Source organism: Mytilus edulis, chromosome 13 (assembly GCF_963676685.1).
Source record: "Mytilus edulis chromosome 13, xbMytEdul2.2, whole genome shotgun sequence".
Lineage (NCBI taxonomy): Eukaryota > Metazoa > Mollusca > Bivalvia > Mytilida > Mytilidae > Mytilus > Mytilus edulis.
In genome coordinates, this window is record NC_092356.1 from 4,015,150 (window position 1) to 4,039,473 (window position 24,324).

Consider the following 24,324-nt stretch of genomic DNA (forward strand, 5'->3'; position numbering starts at 1 on the left):
TGCACACATAATGTTTCTGGGAGGGATACATGGAACTTTTTTAAACATCACTTCATTAAAATTCTCTAAAATAAGATAAACGATGATAATATGTGCATTTCGACTATAAATATCTCGTCTAGGATGCTCAGTTAAAATATTTAAATATTACTAAGTTTGCAAAGATTTAAGATTTAATAGTGCCCAATTCATCAGATTACTTTAATGAAGAAAAACATTTAACAAAAGCGCAAACTGGTAGAGGAGTCCGGACAGTTTCATGATTTTTATAGATTAATATACGCAAAAATAAACATGTTGAACACACATTAAGGGTGACACATATCAAAAAGGGAGAAAATAAAAACCCCATGTAACAATCGACACAAAATATGTATAATACAATATAAAGGATGTTAATATCGAAGAACGGAAAAACTGAAAACCTTCTACTTTTTTTCATAGACCGCCTTCAACACGTTGACGTATATGTCACTTGACAACCTCATATGAAAATTGACAAAAAAAAACAAGGAAAACAGTCATCAAAGCATAAAATAGTAAAAACGATGAAGCAAAATGGACTAGGTACTCGGTACTCAAATCTGACTTTACATGTCCAATCACTTCTGAAGACACATACTTGATATTGACCAAGTTAAAATTGATTGCACAATAACGAAAAACGTGTTTGTTTAAATTGAATACTTGAAATCTGCAGCTGGCATTTCAGTAACTGCTAGTAGTTTTTGTTGATTTATGTATTATTATCAATTTGCTTAGCTTCTTTTGTTACCTTTTCTGACATCGGAGTCGATCTCCCTTAAAACTGAGTTATACTGTGCGTATTGTTGTGTGTATGATTATTATAAATTGACTAGAGGAATAGGGAGTTTATATCTTACAAAACAAGTTTAATCCCGTCGCGTTATTGCGCCTGTCCAAAGTCAGGATCCTCTATCTCTTGTTAGTTTTGTATGTTCTTTAGTTATAGTTCATTTATGTTTGGAATGTAGAATGACGTCCATTTTCACTGAAGTAGAACATTTTTTTTTATTTAGAAGGCAGCTAAATCCCGCCTTAAGGTGCAGAACTTTTTTCGCTGTGTTGTGGACTTCGAATGTTTTCTGATCTTTGGTCGGTTTGTTGTCTCTTTGACATATTCCCCTTTTCCATTATCAATTATATTTTACCTAATCATACAGAATTAGGGTAAATGACGCCTTACGTTTGGTCCACAAATTAAACAATTTTATATATATTTTAAATATCTCTTATGTTTCACATAGAAATGTGCAAAAAACTGAAACTTACACGTTTAATAATTTCTTGCGTCCGAAGACACTCGTTTATTCAACGCAACAAATCTTCAAAAGTTCAATATACAATTACATATCATGGTCCATTTCCTTCTTAAAAATATTGTCACTTCCCTTTTATCAAAATAGGTTTAGAATTAAAAAAAAAATGTATATTGGTCAGATGAGCATTCTAACAAAAAAAAACCGGGGGTATTGGATCAAAAGCAGTAACAAATAGCAACAGTTTAAGTCATAATTGTCAGTTATTTTAAAGTATTTGAAATATACAATAACGTGTTTTTGAATTAATAAAACTATCCTTAAGGAAAAAGTAAAATCACAAAAATACTGAACTGAGAGGAAAATATAATCGGAAAGTCCATAATCACATGGCAAAATTAAAAAACAAAATAAACCACTATTGATTTTAAGACAGTATTATTCCTATGTAAAAGGAGGGGCACAAATTACCAGAGGGTCATTCAAACTTATAGACCGGGAAAAAAAATGACAACACCAAGCCTTGAACAAAAGACAAACAGACAACTAATAGTACACAGGACATAACATAGAAAAATTAAGATTAAGAAAATGAACCCCATCACAATTAGGGGTAACATCCGGTGCTCCGGACGGGAATGCAGATTCTGCTTTAAACGTTGCTACTGTTGTGTTCAAAGTCTCATTATAATGTGTTATAGAGTAAAACATAAATTCTAATGTAATTTGTATGTAAAAATTGGTTTCATTGGCCAAAAGATGCCGTTGAATCGACAGTTGACCAGGCGTTACTAAGGAGGAACCAACCATTTTGAATTGATTGGAACAACAAATGTTCGATTACTACAATATTATCGAAAATAAAACAACACCTACCTCGAAATAGCCGTTTTAATGTGATTTAACCGAATTTGAACCGTAGAGGTAACGTAATAACCTCCAGTTTGTAAGTTTTCATTTGCTTGACGTCACATTTAGCTATGAAGTCTTTGCGCAAAAATCATTCATAATGTTTTGCGGAATTATTTTGTTTGTCAAATTTATACATTTTTTCAAGCTCTTATTTATTATTTCTTTTTGTTATGCATTAGAATCGGAATAACAGTCCTGCAACTGAAGTGTCGCCATCTGTAAATCGACAATTGATGGTGGCAACTCTTCAACTACAGTTCTGTTATTCCTTAAATATAAGCCTAACGAATCTTAATTTTAGTGTTCCAAAATATTCACACAAATGCAAAACAATGCAGTATCAAGTAAATTTTCAAAAAAATCTCTGTACACACAAATCATACATAGATGGCTGATATTTGATATAAAAAAGAAATAAATTGTTTTTCTTCATTATCTTTAACTTTTTGAACAAACCTTACTACAATGTATTTAAATATATATTTGGATAAATTAATATAAGAAATATATATATATATATATATATATTTAAATGACTGAGTTAACTATCATATCAATCAATGACTCTCACAAATCATTATATTGATTTATGATGTAAGGGAGATAATCATCTCTAGCTAGTTTTAATGATAAAGATATTACACATAGAGAACATCATTTCTGTTATTTAAAAGAAAATAGAACAATAGTGGATATGTTACTTTTTGAATAACATAATTTGTTTTTAACCATTTGATTTTCTAGCTTTGTCTCTTTTTGATTATATATGATCTCATTTTTTTCTTCTTTCTATTTTTACATTTTACAAATTGTATGTCTTTTTTCTCTATTTCATGTTATTGGCACAGTAATGTATAATATATTATGCAGCATTGTTGGTGTTTTCTGGTTACAATTTGAATTCTTCTCAGACATGGCAGGTGAGATCAGACATCTCAAAGATATTTTCACATTCACACACTTTAAGTACACAGCTGTATGGGTTTTTTCTTGGTTTTCTTTTATGCATTTAACAAAATACATATTTTTGTTTTTTAAAATAGAAATATCATTTAAAAATGAGTAATAATAGTATAAAAATTCTCTCATACAACTGTCAAGGTCTTAATTCAATAGAGAAGCGAAGAGATGTTTTTGATTATCTTAAATCAAAAAACTGTAATATATATTGCTTACAAGATACACATTTTTCAGAAAATGATGAAATATCAATAAAAAATCTATGGGGAGGAGAGTGCATATTTAATTCATTTGCTACAAATCAAAGAGGGGTAGCAATTTTATTGACAACAAACTTTGAGTATAAAATACATAAAGTAAAAAAAGACGATCAAGGAAATTTGTTAGGAATTGATATGGAAATCGAAGGAAAGAGAATGACCCTAATAACCTTATATGGTCCAAACAAAGATACACCAGATTTTTATATAAAACTGAGTGGAATGATAGAAACTTTAAACAATCCATCAGTTGTTATAACTGGAGACTATAATTTAGTACAAAACCAAAGTCTTGATACATATAATTATCAAAATATTAATAACCCAAAAGCTAAGGAGAAAGTTCTAGACTTAAAAGATCTTTATAATTTAACAGACCCCTTTAGGGAAATTAATCCAGATTTAAAACAGTTCACATGGAGAAAAGCTAATCCCATAAAACAAGCAAGATTAGACTTCTTTTTAATATCCCAAGACCTTAATCAAAATGTAGTTGATGTACAAAATCACAACAGCTATAGATCAGATCACTCCCCAATAATATTAAATCTGAAGATGAATGATTTCATACTTGGAAAAGGATTATGGAAATTTAACAACTCACTTTTACATGATATTGAATACTCCAAAACTATAAAAGACACTATACTTAAAGTAAAAGACCAATATGCATCATTAGTATATAATAGAGAAACGTTAGAAGAAATTAATGATTTAGACATCCACTTTACAATAAATGACCAACTTTTTTTAGAAATATTACTTACAGAAATCAGAGGAAAAACTATTTCCTATGCATCTTATAAAAAGAAGGAAAGAGATAAAGAGGAAAAAATATTATCAGAAAAAATTCAGAAATTAGAGGAAAGCATCTTAACAGAGGAAATATTGAATGAAATTGAACACTATAAATCTGATCTTAGAATAATAAGGAAAGAAAAAATGAGGGGATACTATATCAGGTCAAAAATGCAATGGATTGAAGAAGGGGAAAAGCCATCTAGTTTTTTTTTGAATATGGAAACTAAACATTTTATAAATAAAACCATCCCCAAACTAGTTAATGAAAAAGGGGAGACAATTTGTAAACAAGATAAAATATTAGAAGAGGCCAAAAATTACTATAAAAAACTGTATACTAAAACAGAAAGCTTGAGTGAAGTAAATCTTAATAGTGAAATACCTGATTCTGATATTAAAAAATTAAATGATACTTTAAAAGAATCTTTAGAAGGGGAGATAACTTATAATGAATTGACAACAGCTATGCGTAGAATGAAAAATGAGAAAAGTCCAGGGTCAGATGGCTTTACAAATGAGTTCTTTAAATTCTTTTGGACAAATGTAGGAAAATTTGTTTTAAGATCTATAATTTATGGTTACAAAAGGGGGGAATTATCAATAACTCAAAAACAGGGTATTATTACTTGTTTACCAAAAGGTGATAAACCTAGACAGTTTATGAAAAATTGGCGACCAATAAGTCTTTTGAATACAACATATAAACTAGCATCAAGTTGTATAGCAGAGCGTATCAAATCTGTTCTACCCATTATTATTAGCAATGATCAGACAGGTTTTATTCCTGGAAGATATATTGGAGAAAACACTCGCCTCATATATGATATTTTATTCTATACAGAGGTAAATGATTTGCCAGGTCTTCTCCTTCTCATAGATTTTGAAAAAGCTTTTGATTCGGTATCATGGAAATTCATAAATGAAGTATTAGACTTTTTCAATTTTGGACCCTCTATAAAACTTTGGATAAAGACTTTTTACACAAATATAAGCTCATCAGTATCCCAAAACTGTTTTTTATCAGATTTCTTTCAGATTCAAAGAGGCTGTAGACAAGGGGATCCTTTATCACCTTATATTTTTCTTTTATGTGCTGAAATTCTAGGAATTTTAATCAGAAAGAACAAAGAAATTAAAGGAATTAAAATTGATGACACAGAATATTTTATCTCCCAATACGCAGATGACACATCAATAATACTTGACGGTACACCTGAATCTCTAGATGCATCTCTTCGCTTACTCCAAAAATATGCTGAAATGTCTGGTCTCCATATGAACTTGGACAAAACAAAGGTGGTGTGGGTAGGCAAAAAAAAATATAGTCAAGACACAATGTGTGTAAAATGGGGATTGGAATGGGGTTCCAGTAGGTTTACATTACTAGGAATAAACTTTTCTGTCAATTTGCATGAAATGGAACTGTTGAATTATGGTCCAAGAATTAAAGAAATTGAAAATATAATAAAAATTTGGTCTAAACAAACATTAACACCAGTTGGAAAAATAACTATCATTAAGACACTAATTATTTCAAAATTGAACCATCTGTTTTTAACATTACAAGCACCATGCAAAAATACTTTAAAACAACTAACTGACAAAATTTATTCATTTATTTGGGAAAACAAACCTGACAAGATAAAAAGAGAAATATTATGTTCTGAACACAAATTAGGAGGGCTGAAAATGATAGATATTGACAAATATATAAAAGGATTGAAACTAACTTGGATAAGACGGTTGTTAAAAAACAACCCAAAACTAAATAAGCTATTAGAAAGTACTGAAAAAATTAGTATTGAAAACCTAGTTTATTTAGGCCCAACAAAAAGATGTAAAAACCCTTTTTGGGAAGAAGTTTTTAAAGCTTGGACAGATTTACAAAATAAATTCATACCAAAAAATGAAGAGGAGTTTTTATCAGATTCGCTCTGGAATAATGAAAACATAAAAATAGGAACAACATCCATTTTCTATAAAGACTGGATAGATAAAGGGATCTTTTTGATAAATGATTTATTAAACGATGAGGGAAAACTAATGACTTTTCAACAATTCCAAAACATTTATAAAATTAAGTCAAACTTTCTTACTTATAATGGGGTCATTTCATCAATAAAATCATATAAAAAGGCTTTAAAAAACTATATATCCATAAACAATTGTTATAAAACACTAGGACCAATTATGCCAAATAATATAAGAATATTTTTTTTATCAAGAAAAGGCTCGAAAGATATGTATAATGTTTTATTTGAAAAAGGCAGTACTAAACTTAGATGTGAAGAAAAATGGTCCTTAACACTCAACAAAAATTTTGATTGGAAAACTGTGCATAATATGTCTTTTTACTCCACAAAAAGCTCAAAACTCCACTGGTTCCAATACAGAATAATACACAGAATATTGGGCACAAATAAATTTTTATTTAAGATAAAAATAAAACAAAGCGATAAATGTACTTTCTGCAGTGAAGTTACTGAAGATATTGAACACATATTTTGGACATGCCATAAAATAGCAGATATGTGGATAAGACTCATGGACTGGATTTATAACCAAACACAAATAATTATTCCATTTAACATGGATATAATTTTATTCGGAAATTTAGGAAAAACAGAAAATAATAAAATAAAAAACTTAATAATACTTTTATCAAAATTTTTTGTCTATAGAACAAAACTGTGTGAAAATCAAGTAAATTTTGCAGGGCTGAAAAACTATCTAAAAGAAAATCTAATACTAGAAAAGAATATATTTTTTAAAACAAAGCCTCTTCACATTGCCAACCTCTACTGGGACCCCTGGCTTCCATTATTAGAATAATTTACACTTAAGCAACTTAATTAGCATTACCCTATGTAATGTTATTGTGCTTTTTATTTTAGCCTTCTCACACCAACATATATGTTTTTATATAATATACTGTTATATGTTGTTTATTGTTTATTGTCTTTTGTTCTTGTTTTGTGCCAAAAATGCATATACATTCTCTGATATCTGTTTTGTGTTTGTATGAATTATTTACAATGGAAAACCAACTTTGCCAAATTTATTTAATGTTGTATCTTAAGAAAAAAATACTGCTGCCAAATTCCAAATTTCAAGGACTTTCTATTATTTATTTATTTAATTTTTTTTTCTCCAGTTTTTATTTTTTTTGTTTTTGTTTTGCATTTGTGTTTTAATTATTTATTATTTTCTCTTCTCTTCTCACTTTCTCTCTTAAATAAAATTCTCACTTTATTGATCAATATTGAAATAATTGATACACAATAATATACTGTATATATATTTTATAATTTTGAGTACTAACAATTACTAACAATTTTTCTAAATATACTATCTAATGTTTAACGAGGCCGGGATAAGGTACCGGTACTTTCTGTATCAAACTAACAAATGTAAAAGTTTTCAATAAAGTATGTATAATTTAAAAAAAAAAAAAAAAAAAAAAAAAAAAAAAATTTCAAATAAACACACTAAACATTTACAAAATATGAATGATGAACAAAAAATAGAACATGTAAAACATTCCTTATCATGTTTGTGGTATACAGGTCATGCCAAAAACCATTACACAATAATAGGTAGCCGTACATGTATAAGGTCTACTGGAATTCCATCGCATTTGGTTTATAATTATGTCCACTGATTTTGGAGATTACTCTTACAAAAATCAAAACACAATGTGTTCAATAAGATTATTATTAGCTTCAGATGTCTGTAGTTATGTTCTTTTTAATACAAGGAAAAACATAATGTGTATCTACAGTTTAATATGAGTAATACTATCTGACGATAACCAAATATGTTTTAGCAATAAGGTTTATAAATGCATATGCGTGTTAATAATTGAATCACTTCCTCTGCATACTCTAATACAGGTAAGTAACAATACTCTGTAGTGTCGAGCTGTTTGAAAAAGCCATTAGTAGTACCGAAGCAAAATGAAGAATTTTGCAAACTTAGATCATTGATGTCTTCCGTAATCATAAAAACACGTTCGACTTCTTATCGTCAATGTGGTTCATTATGTGTCATACTGTCTTGAATCAAAAACGCCGTTGCGAAACCGGAAAGACAGAAAGAACTCGATCAGTTCGTAACCATTTTACAAAGTATTGAAACGCATAATTCGAAAATAAACACCATGGCAAAACAAATCAATGCAAAAACACTGACCAACCGAGCATATCAAAAACAGGAATCTCAGGAGATTCTGCTCAACATGACGCACCGTATTATTGGTCATGTAGGTAATATTAATCCACAACGCAAATTTGTTTTTGACGCCTCCTAACTGCAGTTCATACATAAGAAGCTGTAAATATTAAAAACAAATATCAAGTATGTTATATATCTCAAAATGAAATAACATTCATGAATAGTATTACGTTTACGTTTACGCATCGTTGTAAATATAACGGAATTTGATGAGACTGTCGTACAAGTGAGAGGTTTAATCCATAATTTTCTACCTTTGGAGATGCCTGTTCCAAGTCAGGAATATGATATTTGTTGTCCATGTGTTTGATGTGTTTTGTCATTTGATTTTGTCATGTGATTATGGACTTTCCGATTGAATTTTCCTCGGGGTTCAGTTTTATGTGATTTGATTGTTTACACCTTCAATTTATCGTTGTTCACTATTTTGACGAAAGACCATATTTCAAACGAATATGAATAACATCTCTCTCTTTTTTATAGCATTCTTATTACATATATCTATAAGACATTTTACGTTGAATTTATCAAACCTTCAATTAAGTTTATAATTCATGCAATATATTCAGATGTTAATCTGCCTTGTATTCTTTATAAATTTGATGATTGTTTGAGTATTTAGATATAAGCATGTCTGTCAACCCAGATTGTTCCACATACCAATAGCGATTAATTTGTTTTTGATATGCTTTTTATGGAATTTGCCGAGGAACGTTGTAACAAGACTGTCGTTCGTCTTCTTGAGTTTGCGTTTCTCAACCGATCGTCACATCACATGATGCAAGCATTTAATTTTTGGAGGAGTAAAATCCAAATAGATTGAAGGTAAAGAGCAAATGTCACATCGGTAATGTTGTTACGAAGGGAATAATCCGCTTTAAGACAGCATGTTAGAATTGAGATGCATCCTTAATGACCTAGAAACATTAACGGCACCATTTTGTCTGCGCCGCATGCGCCTTTTCTTATTTTTTTCTCGCATTTTTATATTTTCCATGCATAATGGTTTATAATTTCATCTCTAACTATTACAAGTGAACGTTTTAGATCCAATAATACTTGTAAAACCCCGACGTATGTTTAGTGCGCTTGAAACAAATCCTACACAAGTTGGTCATTGCAATTCGTATGTTTCTGTCCAAATATAACTTTTAGTTTACTTATTAATATTTGACACTATGATTCGCTCTCTCAATTTCTACCTTTTTATTCGATCAAAGAGGTCTTCAACCAGAATGAGACCATGCAATGACCCTGAATGTCTGTTTTATATGTTGCATTGTGTTATATTGTTTAGCAACAACATGAAACACAAAACAACAACATAAGATTTAATCTATTTCTGAATCAGAAGAGACACCAAGTGCCTTTCAATTTGTTTATTTACTTGTTTGCACTAATTTGCTTCGAGTTTGTTTTGGCAGAGCAACAAATAGGGCGAGGCCATTCACCAGCTTCTTCATCTTTCTGGTCAGATAAGAGATCGTATTTTCAGATCCTGTTCAGCGATTGCTTAATAAACCGGACATTTAATAAAAGATAGTAGAATTAAATTGTCGCTGAAGTTAAATTAACAGACATTGTAGAAATATGTCTCATTGGCGATCAAAATATTCATATGCGATCAAGACTATTTTTTTTCTATTCTATATTTTTCTCACCTGCTGTATTCGTTCTGACCGTCAAGTGTACACAATTGTTGTAAAGGTTAAAACGAAGTCATTTGACGTTATGTTATTAAGTCTCGTATGGACAGGACGTATTTCATGCTTGTTTTTCGTAATCTTAAATTTTGTGAAATGTAAATAAAACAAGTAGCTCGTATGGCATGGTATTGGTTGCAAAAATTCTATATTTTTCATTTAAATGCAATATTTTATATTTAATTGAGATATTTCTTCATTTAAATGTAATATTTTATATTTAATTTTTTTTTTTAATATTTTTTCATTTGAATGGTATATTTTTTCATTTAGATGCAATATTTGTTATCTAAATGGTAAAATTGTTCATTTAAATAGTATATTTTTCATTTAGATGCAATATCTTTTATTCAAATGGCATAATTTTTCATTCAACTGGTATAATTTTTCATTCAAATGGTATAATTTTTCATTCAAATGGTATAATTTTTCATTCAAATGGTATAATTTTCATTCAAATGCAATATTTTTTTATTCAATTGATATAAAAAATCATCTGCATGCAATTTTTTGTATTCAATTGGTATAATCAAGGATTTGTATATAGCTACTATACAAATCCTTGGTATAATAGTTTTATATTTACATGTATATGCAATAATTGCATCATGGGAAATTCGTTGACGCCTTCAGGTCAAATTTGCAACAACTTTTGTGGTTGGTCGGTATTTATTATGATGTTCTCCCCTTTCTTTCTAAGCTTGAGTGACCAATAATTGAAAAAAAACTTCAGAATATCGCCTCCCTAACTAAATCTGGAGTTCGTGCGAGTCCTGCACTTGCTGTTTTATGAAAATCATCTTGTGGTCCTGAATAGTATTTCTGTGGTCATTTTTGGAGCCCTTTATGGCTTTCTGTTCGGTTTGAGCCAAAGCTCCATGTTGAAGACCGTACTTTGACCTATAATGGTTTACATTTTTACACATTTTGACTAGGATGAAGAGTTGTCTCACCGACACTCATACCACATCTTTTTATATCTATATACAACGTAAACTAGACGTTTCTCAGACTGTTTTTTGTTTAATTCTTTGCCGTGCGTTATGTACTGTTTGATAACTCAATCAGGAAGAATAAGATTTATTTCACTTCTAGTTGTTTCATTTTTTAGTAGCAATAAACAAAAAAACTATGTCAATTGGACATGCTTTGATACTATATATGCCCTTGAATTTTTACTAGATAACATTTTTGTTCGCTTTGGGAATTCTGTATATCGTCAGATTATAGGAATTCGAATGGAGACTAACTGTGCACCACTTATTGCGGACCTGTTTTTGTATTGCTATGAGTTACAATTTATGACAAAAATAAGCAAAGACCCATCGAAAAAACATCTGATAAACAAATTTAATAATACTTTTATATGGAACGCCGTAACTGCCTTATGTTAAAAACTTTCATTATATGATGGTACTTTGACATTATACGATGGTACTTTGACATTATACGATGGTACTTTGACATTATACGATGGTACTTTGACATTATACGATGGTACTTTGACATTATATGATGGTACTTTGACATTATACGATGGTACTTTGACATTATACGATGGTACTTTGACATTATACGATGATACTTTGACATTATATGATGGTACTTTGACATTATACGATGGTACTTTGACATTATATGATGGTACTTTGTCAATTCACAGTAGCTCGGGTGTCTTCTACAAATTTAATCATTTTTATATCAGTTGCGAGGTTTATTATTAAAAGAAACATAAATCATAATATATTGAAAAGCATTTTAATTATTTTACAAAAGTCACACTGAATAATAAGATTTTACATTTGGAACTTTTGGATTATAGCTCTTCATCTTTTATATAAGCTTTTGGATTTCAAATATTTTGGCCACCAGCAACACTGAAGAGACTTGTATTGTCGAAATGCGCATCTGGTGCAAGAAAATTGGTACCGTTAATTTTATTACAGAGACGTCACTATATAAAGTAATAACTATGTGTAACTTAGTGAGATAACAAAACAATCATTCTTTTTTAAAACTATTTTCTAAAACTAAATTACTTAGATTTTTTATAACTATGGTTTGGCTTAAAAACAAATCCCGCATATCACATACTTTTCCATTTAGACTCATTATCTAGATATCATTTGTTAAGTTTCAGTTAATTTGAAAACAAGTAGATTGCCCCCCCCCCCCTTTTTTTAAAGAAAAAAGAAAAAAGAGAGATGTTTCCAGCAATCACGTTTTTTGACAGACCACAATTTCAAGTTAACTGAAACAGAGACATAAACAAATGTCCCTGACTAAAGGCAGTCAAGTTATTTTGTTATTGACCTATGCATTATTCCGGCTAAAGTGTAAAAATGCAAGGATAAATGGTTATGCACATTTCGGCGTCTAGCTTTGGCCAGTCCATCAAGTTGCCTCTTGACAAACTATAAGTAAATGAAATTCTTTGTTGAAGAGCTCTCATATATTATCTTCTGTCAAGTTTTATTGTACGTATTGTCTCTACAGAATTCCGTTATGTTATTCCACTTGATTCACATGCTGTAGAAAATTTTCCTTACGTACTCCGGAACCGCAGACCGGTACCGCAGCATGTTTTTAGACGAACCCAATATTTTTGAACAAGACAATGGCGGAAAAAATAACCATCATTCTACAAGAGCTAGGTTTGGAAAGTGTTACACATAATTTCGAGAGCGAGAAGATTGACCTTCAAACATGTTTGTCATTAAATGACACACAGCTAATAAGATTAGGTGTAAATGCAATGGGCGATAGATTGCGGTTATATGCAAGGGTAAGGTCGGAATTAAGCAAAGATGACCAGTTAAAAGAAGGGACTTCCGATTTGTCTTCTTCATCGCAACCAACTTCATCATTAGCATGTGGAATACTGAGACAAAGAAATATCTTATTTGGTAAAAGAAAAAATAATTCAAAGAAAAGGTCATCGTCCCTGGCAAATTTTGAAACGGATGATAAAGCGGAATTGGAAGGTGGTCAATCTAAAGGAAAAAGTAAAAAGAAGGCGAAACACACCAATAGAACTTGGACAGTAACAGTAGTATGTCTATCAAATAAAAATGCTGACAAAGTACCATCCCCTTCAGAAAAGGACAATCTTTTTAAGGCTGGTTTAGGGTCAAAGAAAATAAAATTTCATGCAGATGACACAGAGCAAGATTTGTTGGATACAATAAATTCTGATATTGTTGAAGGCCTAGATAATGAAACCGTTGGGTTCCCTCAACTAAAAGGTTGTGGCGGGATTGAGCTGTTGAAATGCAACCAGAATTCCAGGGACCTTCAGGTTATTGACTGTACATGGTCCGTCAAGAAACTAAAGGATTACTTAGGAAATCAGGCAAAATTGTATGTAAGGCCTATACAAAAAGATTTAGATATGGAACCAGTACAGAAGAATTGTAATTCCCGCTCAGAAGTTAAATGTAATAGCTGCTTTAAAACTTTTTCGGTAAAAGATATCCGAGAACATACAAATACATGTGTTATTGCAAAACTAAATGAAGAAAATCCAAACAGTGACTCAGATGATCTGCTAGATCCTATGTTGAATTGCAATGACACCGTAAAAGATGACACTACAAGTATCTTATTAAAAGATGAGGAAATTAACGTATTAGCCCCTGCCACAAACATAGTGAAAGATGACAGTACAATTATCTTATTAAAAGATGATGAAATAAATGAAGTTGCCCCTGCCACAAACACAGATGCTGTTGCTGTCAATGCTGATGATTTCTGTACAGCAATACCACTTTCTGATATATGTAGTGCTAGTCCAGAAAATACCAATGCTGCACAGATTCCAAGCCAACTACACCTAATTAACTGTAAGTCAAACCAGAACTCAGACTTAGACCATATAATAGCAAATGGTATAGATGAATGTCTTAGAACAGAAATGAACGATCCAGTGGAAATTCTGCGTTATTTTCAAGGTTTGATTGTAACAGGGAGAAAACTAAAATTACAACATGAAGACACTGTTCAACCTGAACCTGATAATCATGATGGCTCAACTAACTTTATCATAGTTGATAGATCCAATATTTTGCAAACTGATTTAGAAGAAATTGGTGGAACTCAAGAAACAGATCTGAGAAAGACCCTTGAGGTTCAATTTTATAATGAGGTATGTATCTTTTTTTTTTATGTTTTCAACTTTTAATTGCTGAAGTGACTATTGTTAAAGGCAGCTAAGGCCAAAAACAAATTTGTGAGTTAAGGGTTTCAACCCTTCAAAAAATAGAGAAGGTACATTTTGTAAGTAGGATTTTTTCCAATTTTTTATTACCTTGAATTGATTGGAAGGAAATCCAAGGTTTAACATGTTAAAAGTGCGTACCAAAAATGTCAATAAAAATGCTAGGGCAGTGAGCATAAAACAGGGTAAAAACATTTTTTTACATAAATAAGGCCGTTAGTTTCTCGTTTGAATTGTTTTACATTGTCTTATCAGGGCCTTTTATAGCTGACTATGCGATATGGGCTTTGTCCATTGTTGAAGGCGGTACAGTGACCTATAGTTGTTAATGTTTGTGTCATTTTGATCTTTTTGCGGGTAGTTGTCTCATTGGCAATCATACCACATCTTCTTTTTTATAGGTAGGGAATTGCTTATCATGATTTCTGTCCGTTTTGTTTGTCTGTCCACCATTGGGTACCCTATTTGTGGCGACAAACAAACGTATGAATTTTAATGAAACTTTCACAGAATTTTTAGCATGTTTAGTACATTGTACATGTACATAATGCCAGTGTGGGCCTATTTTATATTTGCTTCAAATGACTTTTGGGGTGTCCAACAGCAAACTATGGGCTTAGCCTTAGTCTGAGTATTAGTCATTAATTATTGTACAATTAAGAGCAGTGGCATTCATTTGTGTCGCATCAATCCACAGTACCTATATTTTGTTTAAATTTGTGTTAGTAAGCTCAGAAAAAAAAAGGATAGGTACATACATGACATACATGTAACATGATTTTTGTCGAGCCTGCAACTTTTGTTGCAGAAAGCTCGACATAGGGATACTGATACGGCGGCGGCGTTAGCTAACTTCTTTAAATCTTTTTATTTTAGTAGGTAGAAGACCTTGATGTTTCATACTTTTTATATAGATTCCTCATGTTACGAACTTTCCGTCAGTTACATGTCCAATGTCCTTGACCTCATTTTCATGATTCAGTGACTTCTTGAAAAAAAAGTTAATATTTTTTGTAATGTTAAATTCTCTCTTATTGTAAGTAATAGGATAACTATATCTGGTATGTGCGTACCTTGCAAGGTCCTCAGGCCCCTCAGACAGTTTTCACTTGACCACAACCTCATTTCATGGATCAGTGAACAAGGTTAAGTTTTGGTGGTCAGGTCCATATCTCAGATACTATAAGCAATAGGTCTAGTATATTCGGTGTATGGAAGGACTATACATGTATGTCCAACTGGCAGTTGTCAACTGACCTTGACCTCATTTCCATGGTTCGGTGGTTATAGTTAAGTTGTTGTGTTTTAGTCTGTTTTTCTTATACTATATGTAATTGGTCTACTATATTTGGTGTATGGAATGATTGTAAGGTGTATATGTCTAGCTGTCAGGTGTCATCTGACCTTGACCTCTTTTTAATGGTTCAGTGGTCAAAGTTAAGTTTTTGAGTTTTGGTCTATTTTTCTAATACTTTATGCATTAGGTCAACTATATTTGGTGTATGGAAATATTTTATGTGTATATGTCTGTTATGCAGGTTTTATTTGACCGTGACCTCATTTTCACGGTTCATTGCACAGTGTTGAGTTTTTGTGTTTTGGTCTATTTTACTTAATTTATAAGTAATAGGTCAACTACATATGTTGTATAGAAGTATTGTTAGCTGTACATGTCTGCCTGGCATGGTTTATCTGACCTTGACCTCGTTTTCATGGTTCATTGATCAATTTTTTGTTTGCTTGGTTAATGTTGAGTTTATGTGACAGTTGTAATAAAGCTTTATATTTAGGTCTATCAACATAATATCAATGATTAGTAAAGACGGCGAGACATTTCAGCATGTGCACTCTTGTTTAAAAACATTTTTTCTCTGAGGTAATTGGAAGTCCCCGATCTAAATGCAACTTCGCAAAAAAGTCAGATTAAGAAAGAGTGACGTTAACATGCTTAAGAGTTATGTATTCGCAGCTAGGAGTGGTTTCTGAATTTTTGTTTTTACTTTCGTTTGTACAATGCTTGATCCGCTGAAAAGACTATAACCTTAACCTACATTTTATGCTTGAGTTAATATACATGTATAAAAAATTGTTATTTGGTGTTGCAGCAAATTGAACTCGAAATGCCATTTTTACAAATTTTTAGTAACACTAATACTACATGAAATATTATTTCACATACATGTACTACAGTACTTGTTGATAACAGTCATTTGAACATGTTGAACTTTTGAACAAGATTTAGGTCTTCCTGTTGATTAGCAAGACTGAAAATGAATGTTAATTTAATTGAGTGTGAACATTTTGCAGACTGCTTCTGACTATGGAGGACCAAGAAAGGAGTTTTTTCGCTTAGTACTGAATGCTATCTACAAAAAGTATTTTGAAAAAGGACTTAGATCATATATGGCAGATGATTATACTACAGTTGGCAAAATTATGGGTAAATATTTCAATAGCGTGAATGATGTTCTCGAAAATAATATATAGATATTTTTGATATTACATGAAAATGGAGAATGTGTCAAAGAGACAACAACCTGACGATAAAACAGACAACAGCAGAAGGTCACCCACAGGTCTTCAACACAGCGAGAAATTGCCACTCCTGTAGGCGTCGATTCATACAAACACCAGAGAACTCCAACACACAAGATGTTTTATATATGCAATAATAAATTAAAGTGAAATGGAATGATATGGAGTAAATGTACATGCAACATACTCTAATCTCAGTTAATGTATGGTAAAATATAAAGCAATGGAACACAGGTTTTATGGTTATTCTTCATCTTAAAGTCCGCTTTGGGCAATTACAAAAAAGGGAGCACATCAACTCACATCCACATGTGATCAAGTTAACCAGTTGCTTACCCAAGGTTGGTGGTTCTCACAGGGGCTCTCTGGCTTCCTCCACCATTTAAACGGGTCATCACAATATAACTGAATAATTGTTGAAAGTGGCTTAAAATCTCCAATCAATCAATCAATGATCTTGGAGTCACCATAAGACCTTTAACAATGAGAAAATTATCTTACCTCATAGTTATTTCAAGACAGCACTAGACCCGGCTTGTCTTTTTTCTGTCAAAAAGGTTAAATTCTACAGTACGCTAATATTCAGCAGCCAAGATTCTCATGAAATTCAAAGGTCTTCAGGAATACATCGATAAAAATTACTTTTATTTTACAGCACTGAGTATTCTTCAGAATGGAAGTTTGCCAACATTTTTAATGGAAGAAATTTTGAATGATCTTTTTGCCAGCAGTGATCCAGAATCTATCTGTTCAAAGAATCTGAGAATTGGACTAGATTCACTTGGACTGGTCAGGGTAAAGTGTTATTTAGATATAGATTAATTAATTCAGTTTCCATGCAGTATTAAACCTCATATTTTTGTTTCTCAAATTGAAAAAAAATGTATAAAAATAGAGATTTTTGGAAGTCAATTTCAAGTTTGATGATTTTCATTGTTGCGCTTACGATGATTGAAAAATAATATATAATTATGAACTGGAGGAGCTGATCTCTTAGAATGTCTTCAGAAAAATGCTAAGTAACCAGAAGGTGACAATTACCTTTCAAGGGAAGACATTCCATCACATTCTAATACAGATAACAGCTATGTTATTACATTGAATATCTTATTTTGTGAATATTACAAAAAAATAACTAATGTCAATGAATATGAGAGGATTTTTTATAGCTTCCATGGCAGCATTTGATATAACTATGTGACCTAATGTTACCCGTTGATCAAACAGAATGTCAAACGTCACATGACGGCTTTAAGAGCAATGATATTCATGATATTTGTTTGAGTTTGTCATAATACTTTTTGCTGATTCTTTGATATAACTGTCAAAGTGTATATAAACCAACCAGTTCTAAAATTTAAAAATGTTTTTCCAATATACCAAAATGAATTTCACATAGTATACTATAGATATAAAGGAGATACGGAGCAAAAATTGATGATACAATGACCTAAAAATCAACAGAGGCTAAACATGCTAAAGCTACATGTACACAAAAAAATCAATAAACAGGCTACAACAAAAAGCACACACTCATACAGTCGGGAGTTATCTCCCCTGATTTTGTATACTTAACTTCACAGTGTTTTCCATATAGTTTATATATCCCGTTACCAGAATAAATGTTGAGATTTGTGGCCCCAGTCCATTTTCATAAAAAGGGCCATAAAGGGGCTTAATTGAGTGTTTACGCCTTTCATTCCCTTCATTTCCATCTTCACGTTAAAGCATACAAAATAAAGAATGTAACATAGAGATTGTTTAACAATTATGATGTTAGATTAATTTTTCATACAGGTTGGAGCTATTTTGCCAATGTTTCTGCACCTGTTCAGACAAAGAAGCACTACACTCACACTAAAAGCAGTAATTGGTTTACTTCGACCAGTGTTTTGTTGTACAAACAGTAGAGTCTTTGAAAATGTCACTTATGCTGCCTTCATGAGATACTTAAGAGTTGTTGCAAGTAAATATTTTGTAAAAGTAGTAAGGTAGAAAATCCACAAGGAACTGTATAAATAAGATATATATGCGTTTGTATTTGTTTCCAACAAGTGCATATAAATGTAGAATGAAAATATTCCTTGATACATGTTGTCAAATCAATTTATTAGATATTTCAAAGAAAAAAATTAAAAGAAAAACTAATTTATTTAGAAATTTATGAAAAGTTCATTTCGTCCTATGTACAAGACTCACAAAATTTTCAAATGTTGAAAAACTGTCTTTTTTTCTACTATTTTGCTTGTGTCAGAAGTGTTGTCTATGTATTTTTCTCCTAATAAGGAGCACCACCTAAGAGATGAAATGCAAAGAAATCAATGGGCAAACTAAATCAATAGATATTAAACCATTTCCAAGCCTGCCTATGATGGGGCTTACCTGAAGTTTTCCTTTCAGAATGATTTTGTTTTTAATATTGTTAAATATTTACACTCATTAACTTTGAATTTCTCACGTCTGAAAATTGCAGATAAAAGTTACAGTTACAAACACTCCATGAAATATTAATTTGGTTCGATTAAAATTAAATATTTTCTCAAAAGCTGTAAGTTGTGTTATTTAGACATGTTGCACTTTGTGATGAATTGCTCTATCATTTTAAGTAAACACTTAAATATTATTTTTCACAGGTGGTAGAAGGACTACTTTATCCTTGCAACACATCCTGGAGTTTGTAACAGGGGCGTCAGAAGAGCCTGTTTTAGGATTTGTGCAACATCCAAGTATAATATTTGTACAAGTGAGGGAAGACCTTACCTTTATTCCCACTGCAAATACTTGTGGAAATTGTATGACACTGCCACGAGCTTCTCATGAAATTCCATTACCTTCAGACACTCAGCTGTTTTCCTTGTATGACTATGCTTTTCTTCACACTTACTATGGACTCATCTAGACGGTATTTACAATTCCATAATTTTGATAGGCTGAATTTTTAAAATGGGCTAAATTCAATGAAACCCTGTGGAAATTATGTATGGAAGGTCTTACAAATATTGCTCATTTTATTGTTTATTTAACAAAGACATTGCACCTGTATGTAATGGATGAAATTTTGAAAGAGCACCATCCATGTTAAACTTGCTCTGAAAATGGATAAAATCTTATTGTGATTGCAGAGATTTTGCATTTTGTGGTTAACATTTAATATGCTTAAATTCCCTAATGATGAAATTGGAGGGCAATATGCTTGTCTGTCTGTATATCCAGCTTTGGTTATGTCCATGCAATTAAGTTGCCTGATCAAGCACTTTAAATGGTAAATTTGATATTTGGTGAGTTGTTAGACCATAAACAGTACGAGATTATCTTCTATTTAGATCACTTTCACCTACATTTTGCACTTGGGTGACATGATTGTTTTTACGTTTAGGTCCATTTCGTCTTGTACCATCCATACATGGTAGAGTGTTTTGATATTGATCAGTTGTTAGACCTTGGATACATGTAGTACTACATGATCGTTCACTAATTAAGCCACTGTGACTTCCATTGCTTGCTTGAGTTGTTTTGGTACAAATATAGATATCTTATGTTCAATTGAATTTTATTCTATATGTGATTTGTTGCTTTAACGTTTTTAACTGTGAGCCTTGTTCCTTGTTATTGTATTTTTGTTTTGTTTTGAACAAGTTTTTGTGTCCAAGTCTACTGTTTTTCATACGTATATTAATATTGTTTTTTGTATGACCATTTTTGTTTTATTTGTTGGTTAATTTGTTTGCAGTCCTGAATTGGCATCTATGTGAAATGAAAATAAACCATATTTTTGTGTTTTTAATGCCGTTGCCGTTAGAGGAAGGGGGCAATAAGTGTTACCCTTGACAATCTGTCCTACTGTCTATCGCCCCTTTGTGGTTTCCACAATCTTAAGTTTGCCTCATCAAATGTTATGAAACTCATTTACAATGCTAAGATTCATAACATAATAATGTGAATTTGTTATCAATTGAATGTTCTAGTCAGATGTATTTGTTATCAATTGAATGTTCTAGTCAGATGTATTTGCCATCAATTGAATGTTCTAGTCAGATGTATTTGCCATCAATTGAATGTTCTAGTCAGATGTATTTGTTATCAATTGAATGTTCTAGTCAGATGTATTTGCCATCAATTGAATGTTCTAGTCAGATGTATTTGCCATCAATTGAATGTTCTAGTCAAATGTATTTGTTATCAATTGAATGTTCTAGTCAGATGTATTTGTTATCAATTGAATGTTCTGGTCAGATGTATTTGTTATCAATTGAATGTTCTAGTAAGATGTATTTGTTATCAATTGAATGTTCTAGTCAGATGTATTTGTTATCAATTGAATGTTTTAGTAAGATGTATTTGTTATCAATTGAATGTTTTAGTAATATGTATTTGTTATCAATTGAATGTTCTAGTCAGATGTATTTGTTATCAATTGAATGTTCTGGTCAGATGTATTTGTTATCAATTGAATGTTCTAGTAAGATGTATTTGTTATCAATTGAATGTTCTAGTCAGATGTATTTGTTATCAATTGAATGTTCTAGTAAGATGTATTTGTTATCAATTGAATGTTCTAGTCAGTTATATTGTAATATGCACAAATGTTCTTGTGCGATTTTTTATATTAAGGTGGTACCCAACACTTTGACTAAAATTAATTTGGCTCGTTTTTGTAATTTTTTTACAAAACATGTACTTTAACCCTTTGAAAAATATATATAAATTTCAAAAAAATTGAACCAATCACTTTGTCCGAAAAAATTGGTTTGGATATATAGCAGTTTGACAAACACTGATTAGGATCATAGAGAAGCTTAATATTTCCTTAACAATACAACGTGATTAAAACGCTAGCTGATTTTACAGAGTTATCTCCCTGTAGTGTTAGGTACCACCTTAAGAAATAACAGTCCATCAAAGTTCTTGATTATAAGCTCATCTGGCCATGTGAGCTATTGCCATCACTTGGAGTCTGTCCGTAATTTATTTCAAAAATAATTTTTGAAATCAATGGATCAAATGGTTTGAAACTTTGCAGGAATGTTTTATTGAATGTGTACTACAACAATAGCACCTTTGTTTTGATTATAAAAACATGGCTATGGTTACTACATATGGAAAATTGAACCAAATTGTTGTTTTTGGCCAATATATCGAAAATCTGACATAGAGTATAGAAATTATCTGGACAATAAGATTTAGCCACCCTACTATTTTGAAGTCAATCTGATGACCCACCTGAGAGTAATTGCCCTTTTTTCTTTGTTCAGAAAATCAAGATCTTCTTGCCTTGCAATTTGAAGTAAACCCAATATCTATCTTGGAGTTGTTGACCTTTTCATCATTTTTTTTTTTAAGGATTTATGTTGCCTGGATAGCTATTTCATTTCTTCACAAAGACTCTTCGAATTAAAATGAGTTAACTCCTACCAAAACTTTGGATGAGTTGTTATCTCATCTGAAATGAGAAATCATTATCCCCTCACAACAAATCTGTGAATAGGATATACTGTGGATTCATTTATTTTCGTGGGTACCAATTTTCGTGGATTAAGGAAAACTTGCATATTCGTTGATATTTGAATTCGTGGTTTTGCTGAAGTCTGCATACACAACTAACGAAAATTAATCATTCGTTGAACATTTAATTTCGTGGTTCAACTGTAACCACGAAAATTGGTATCCAACGAATAATAATGAATCCACAGTAGTCATTTGTTTCTCGGTATCAATGTTGGGGACATATCTTACATCAGATCAACATCATAGTTGGTAAACAAGTTACCAATGAAAAGAAGAACTAGTTGAATTTAAGACCAGAGTTTAATGGTCATAAATAGACTTAAAATTTTATAGGAAGAGCCTACATGAAATAGAGGGTCAACCAGTGCATCTATTTAACACTTTTCAGAATTAGTTTGCATCAGGTCAGTGATGTTGTTACCTCATAGCATTATGGACACACGTTGAGGTTTTGTGTAAGTTCCCCTCATGGAAGTGCCCTTTTAAGTAGAGGAGCGCATTATTTGTACATAGACTATATTTGATTGTTTGTATCAATTAATGACTATATTTGATTGTTTGTATTAATTAGTGACTATATTTGATTGTTTGTTTTAGTTAGTGACTACATTTGATTGTATGTATTAATTAGTGACTATGTTTGAATGTTTGTATTAATTAGTGACTATATTTGATTGTTTGTTTTAGTCAGTGACTACATTTGATTGTTTGTATTAATTAGTGACTATGTTTGATTGTTTGTATTAATTAGTGACTATGTTTGATTGTTTGTATTAATTAGTGACTATATTTGATTTTTTGTTTTAGTTAGTGACTACATTTGATTGTATGTATTAATTAATGACTATGTTTGAATGTTTGTATTAATTAGTGACTATATTTGATTGTTTGTTTTAGTTAGTGACTACATTTGATTGTTTGTATTAAATAGCTTTAGTTGAAGTTGACAAAAAGTTACTTGAATAAAGAGATACTTTGATTCTTTTAGTATGCTTTTAAATCACAAGCAAAGATGGGGTTAGCTTATATCACCACTTATCTTAACCTCAAATGACTTGACCCAATGAACTTGACCTCCATTGTCTTTCATTTGATGAAGAGAGACATGTAGTTTTAGTCTCTCTCATTCTATTCAAATGCGCTTGTCCATGCCACACCTTGTTTGTCTTTTGACCTAGACTTTAGATGTATGGCACATTAGTGTATTGCCTTGACCGTCAGTTCAAATAACTGTTTTGGTGTTAAATTGTCTCAAGCATGTTTCTATCTTTTTATCTAGGCATTGGATATTTGACTTTTACACATATGGTGTAAAATAATTGTAGCTTTGACACACTTCTTCCATGATAGATAGTGGCTGGGGATGATTTCGTTCAATCAAAATGCAAACAAACAATTCTTGTCTAGACTGCGACTTTTGTTGCAGAAAGTGAAACATAGGGATAGTGATCTGGCAGCAGCTGCGGCAGCTTTAGCTAACTTTTTAAAAGCTTTTATTTCAGAACGTGGAATACCTGGATCCTTCTTACTTTGTATATAGATGCCTCATGTTACGAAGTTTCTCTCAGTTACATGTCCAATGTCCTTGACCTCATTTTCATGGTTTAGTGACTACTTGAAAAAAAAAAAATTTGTTATTGTAAATTATCTCTTTTGATAAGTAATAGGATAACGATATTTGGTATGTGCGTACCTTGCAAGGTCCTCGTGCCCGTCAGACAGTTTTCACTTGACAAGATTAAGTTTTGTTGTAAGTCTATATCTCGGATACTATAAGCAATATGTCTAGTATATTGGGTGTATGGAAGGACTGTAAGGTGTACATGCCCAACTGGCAGGTGTCATCTGACCTTGATCGTCATAATGTCGTCTAATCTTTTAATTACCAATCCTGCTGGCTGATTTGTTTTTGTACTCGT

At 31.4% G+C, this 24,324-nt stretch overlaps 1 protein-coding gene across 1 annotated transcript; it reads left to right on the forward strand.

Annotated features, from left to right (window-relative positions):
* Window positions 1–12,766: 12,766 nt before the first annotated feature.
* On the forward strand, window positions 12,767–20,030 carry LOC139501964 (uncharacterized). Its single transcript, XM_071291275.1, has 5 exons — window positions 12,767–14,293; window positions 16,673–16,805; window positions 17,556–17,695; window positions 18,698–18,866; window positions 19,534–20,030. Exons 1-5 carry the CDS (start codon window positions 12,767–12,769, stop codon window positions 19,797–19,799), a joined length of 2,235 nt encoding a protein of 744 aa, XP_071147376.1. The 3' UTR covers window positions 19,800–20,030.
* Window positions 20,031–24,324: the final 4,294 nt, after the last annotated feature.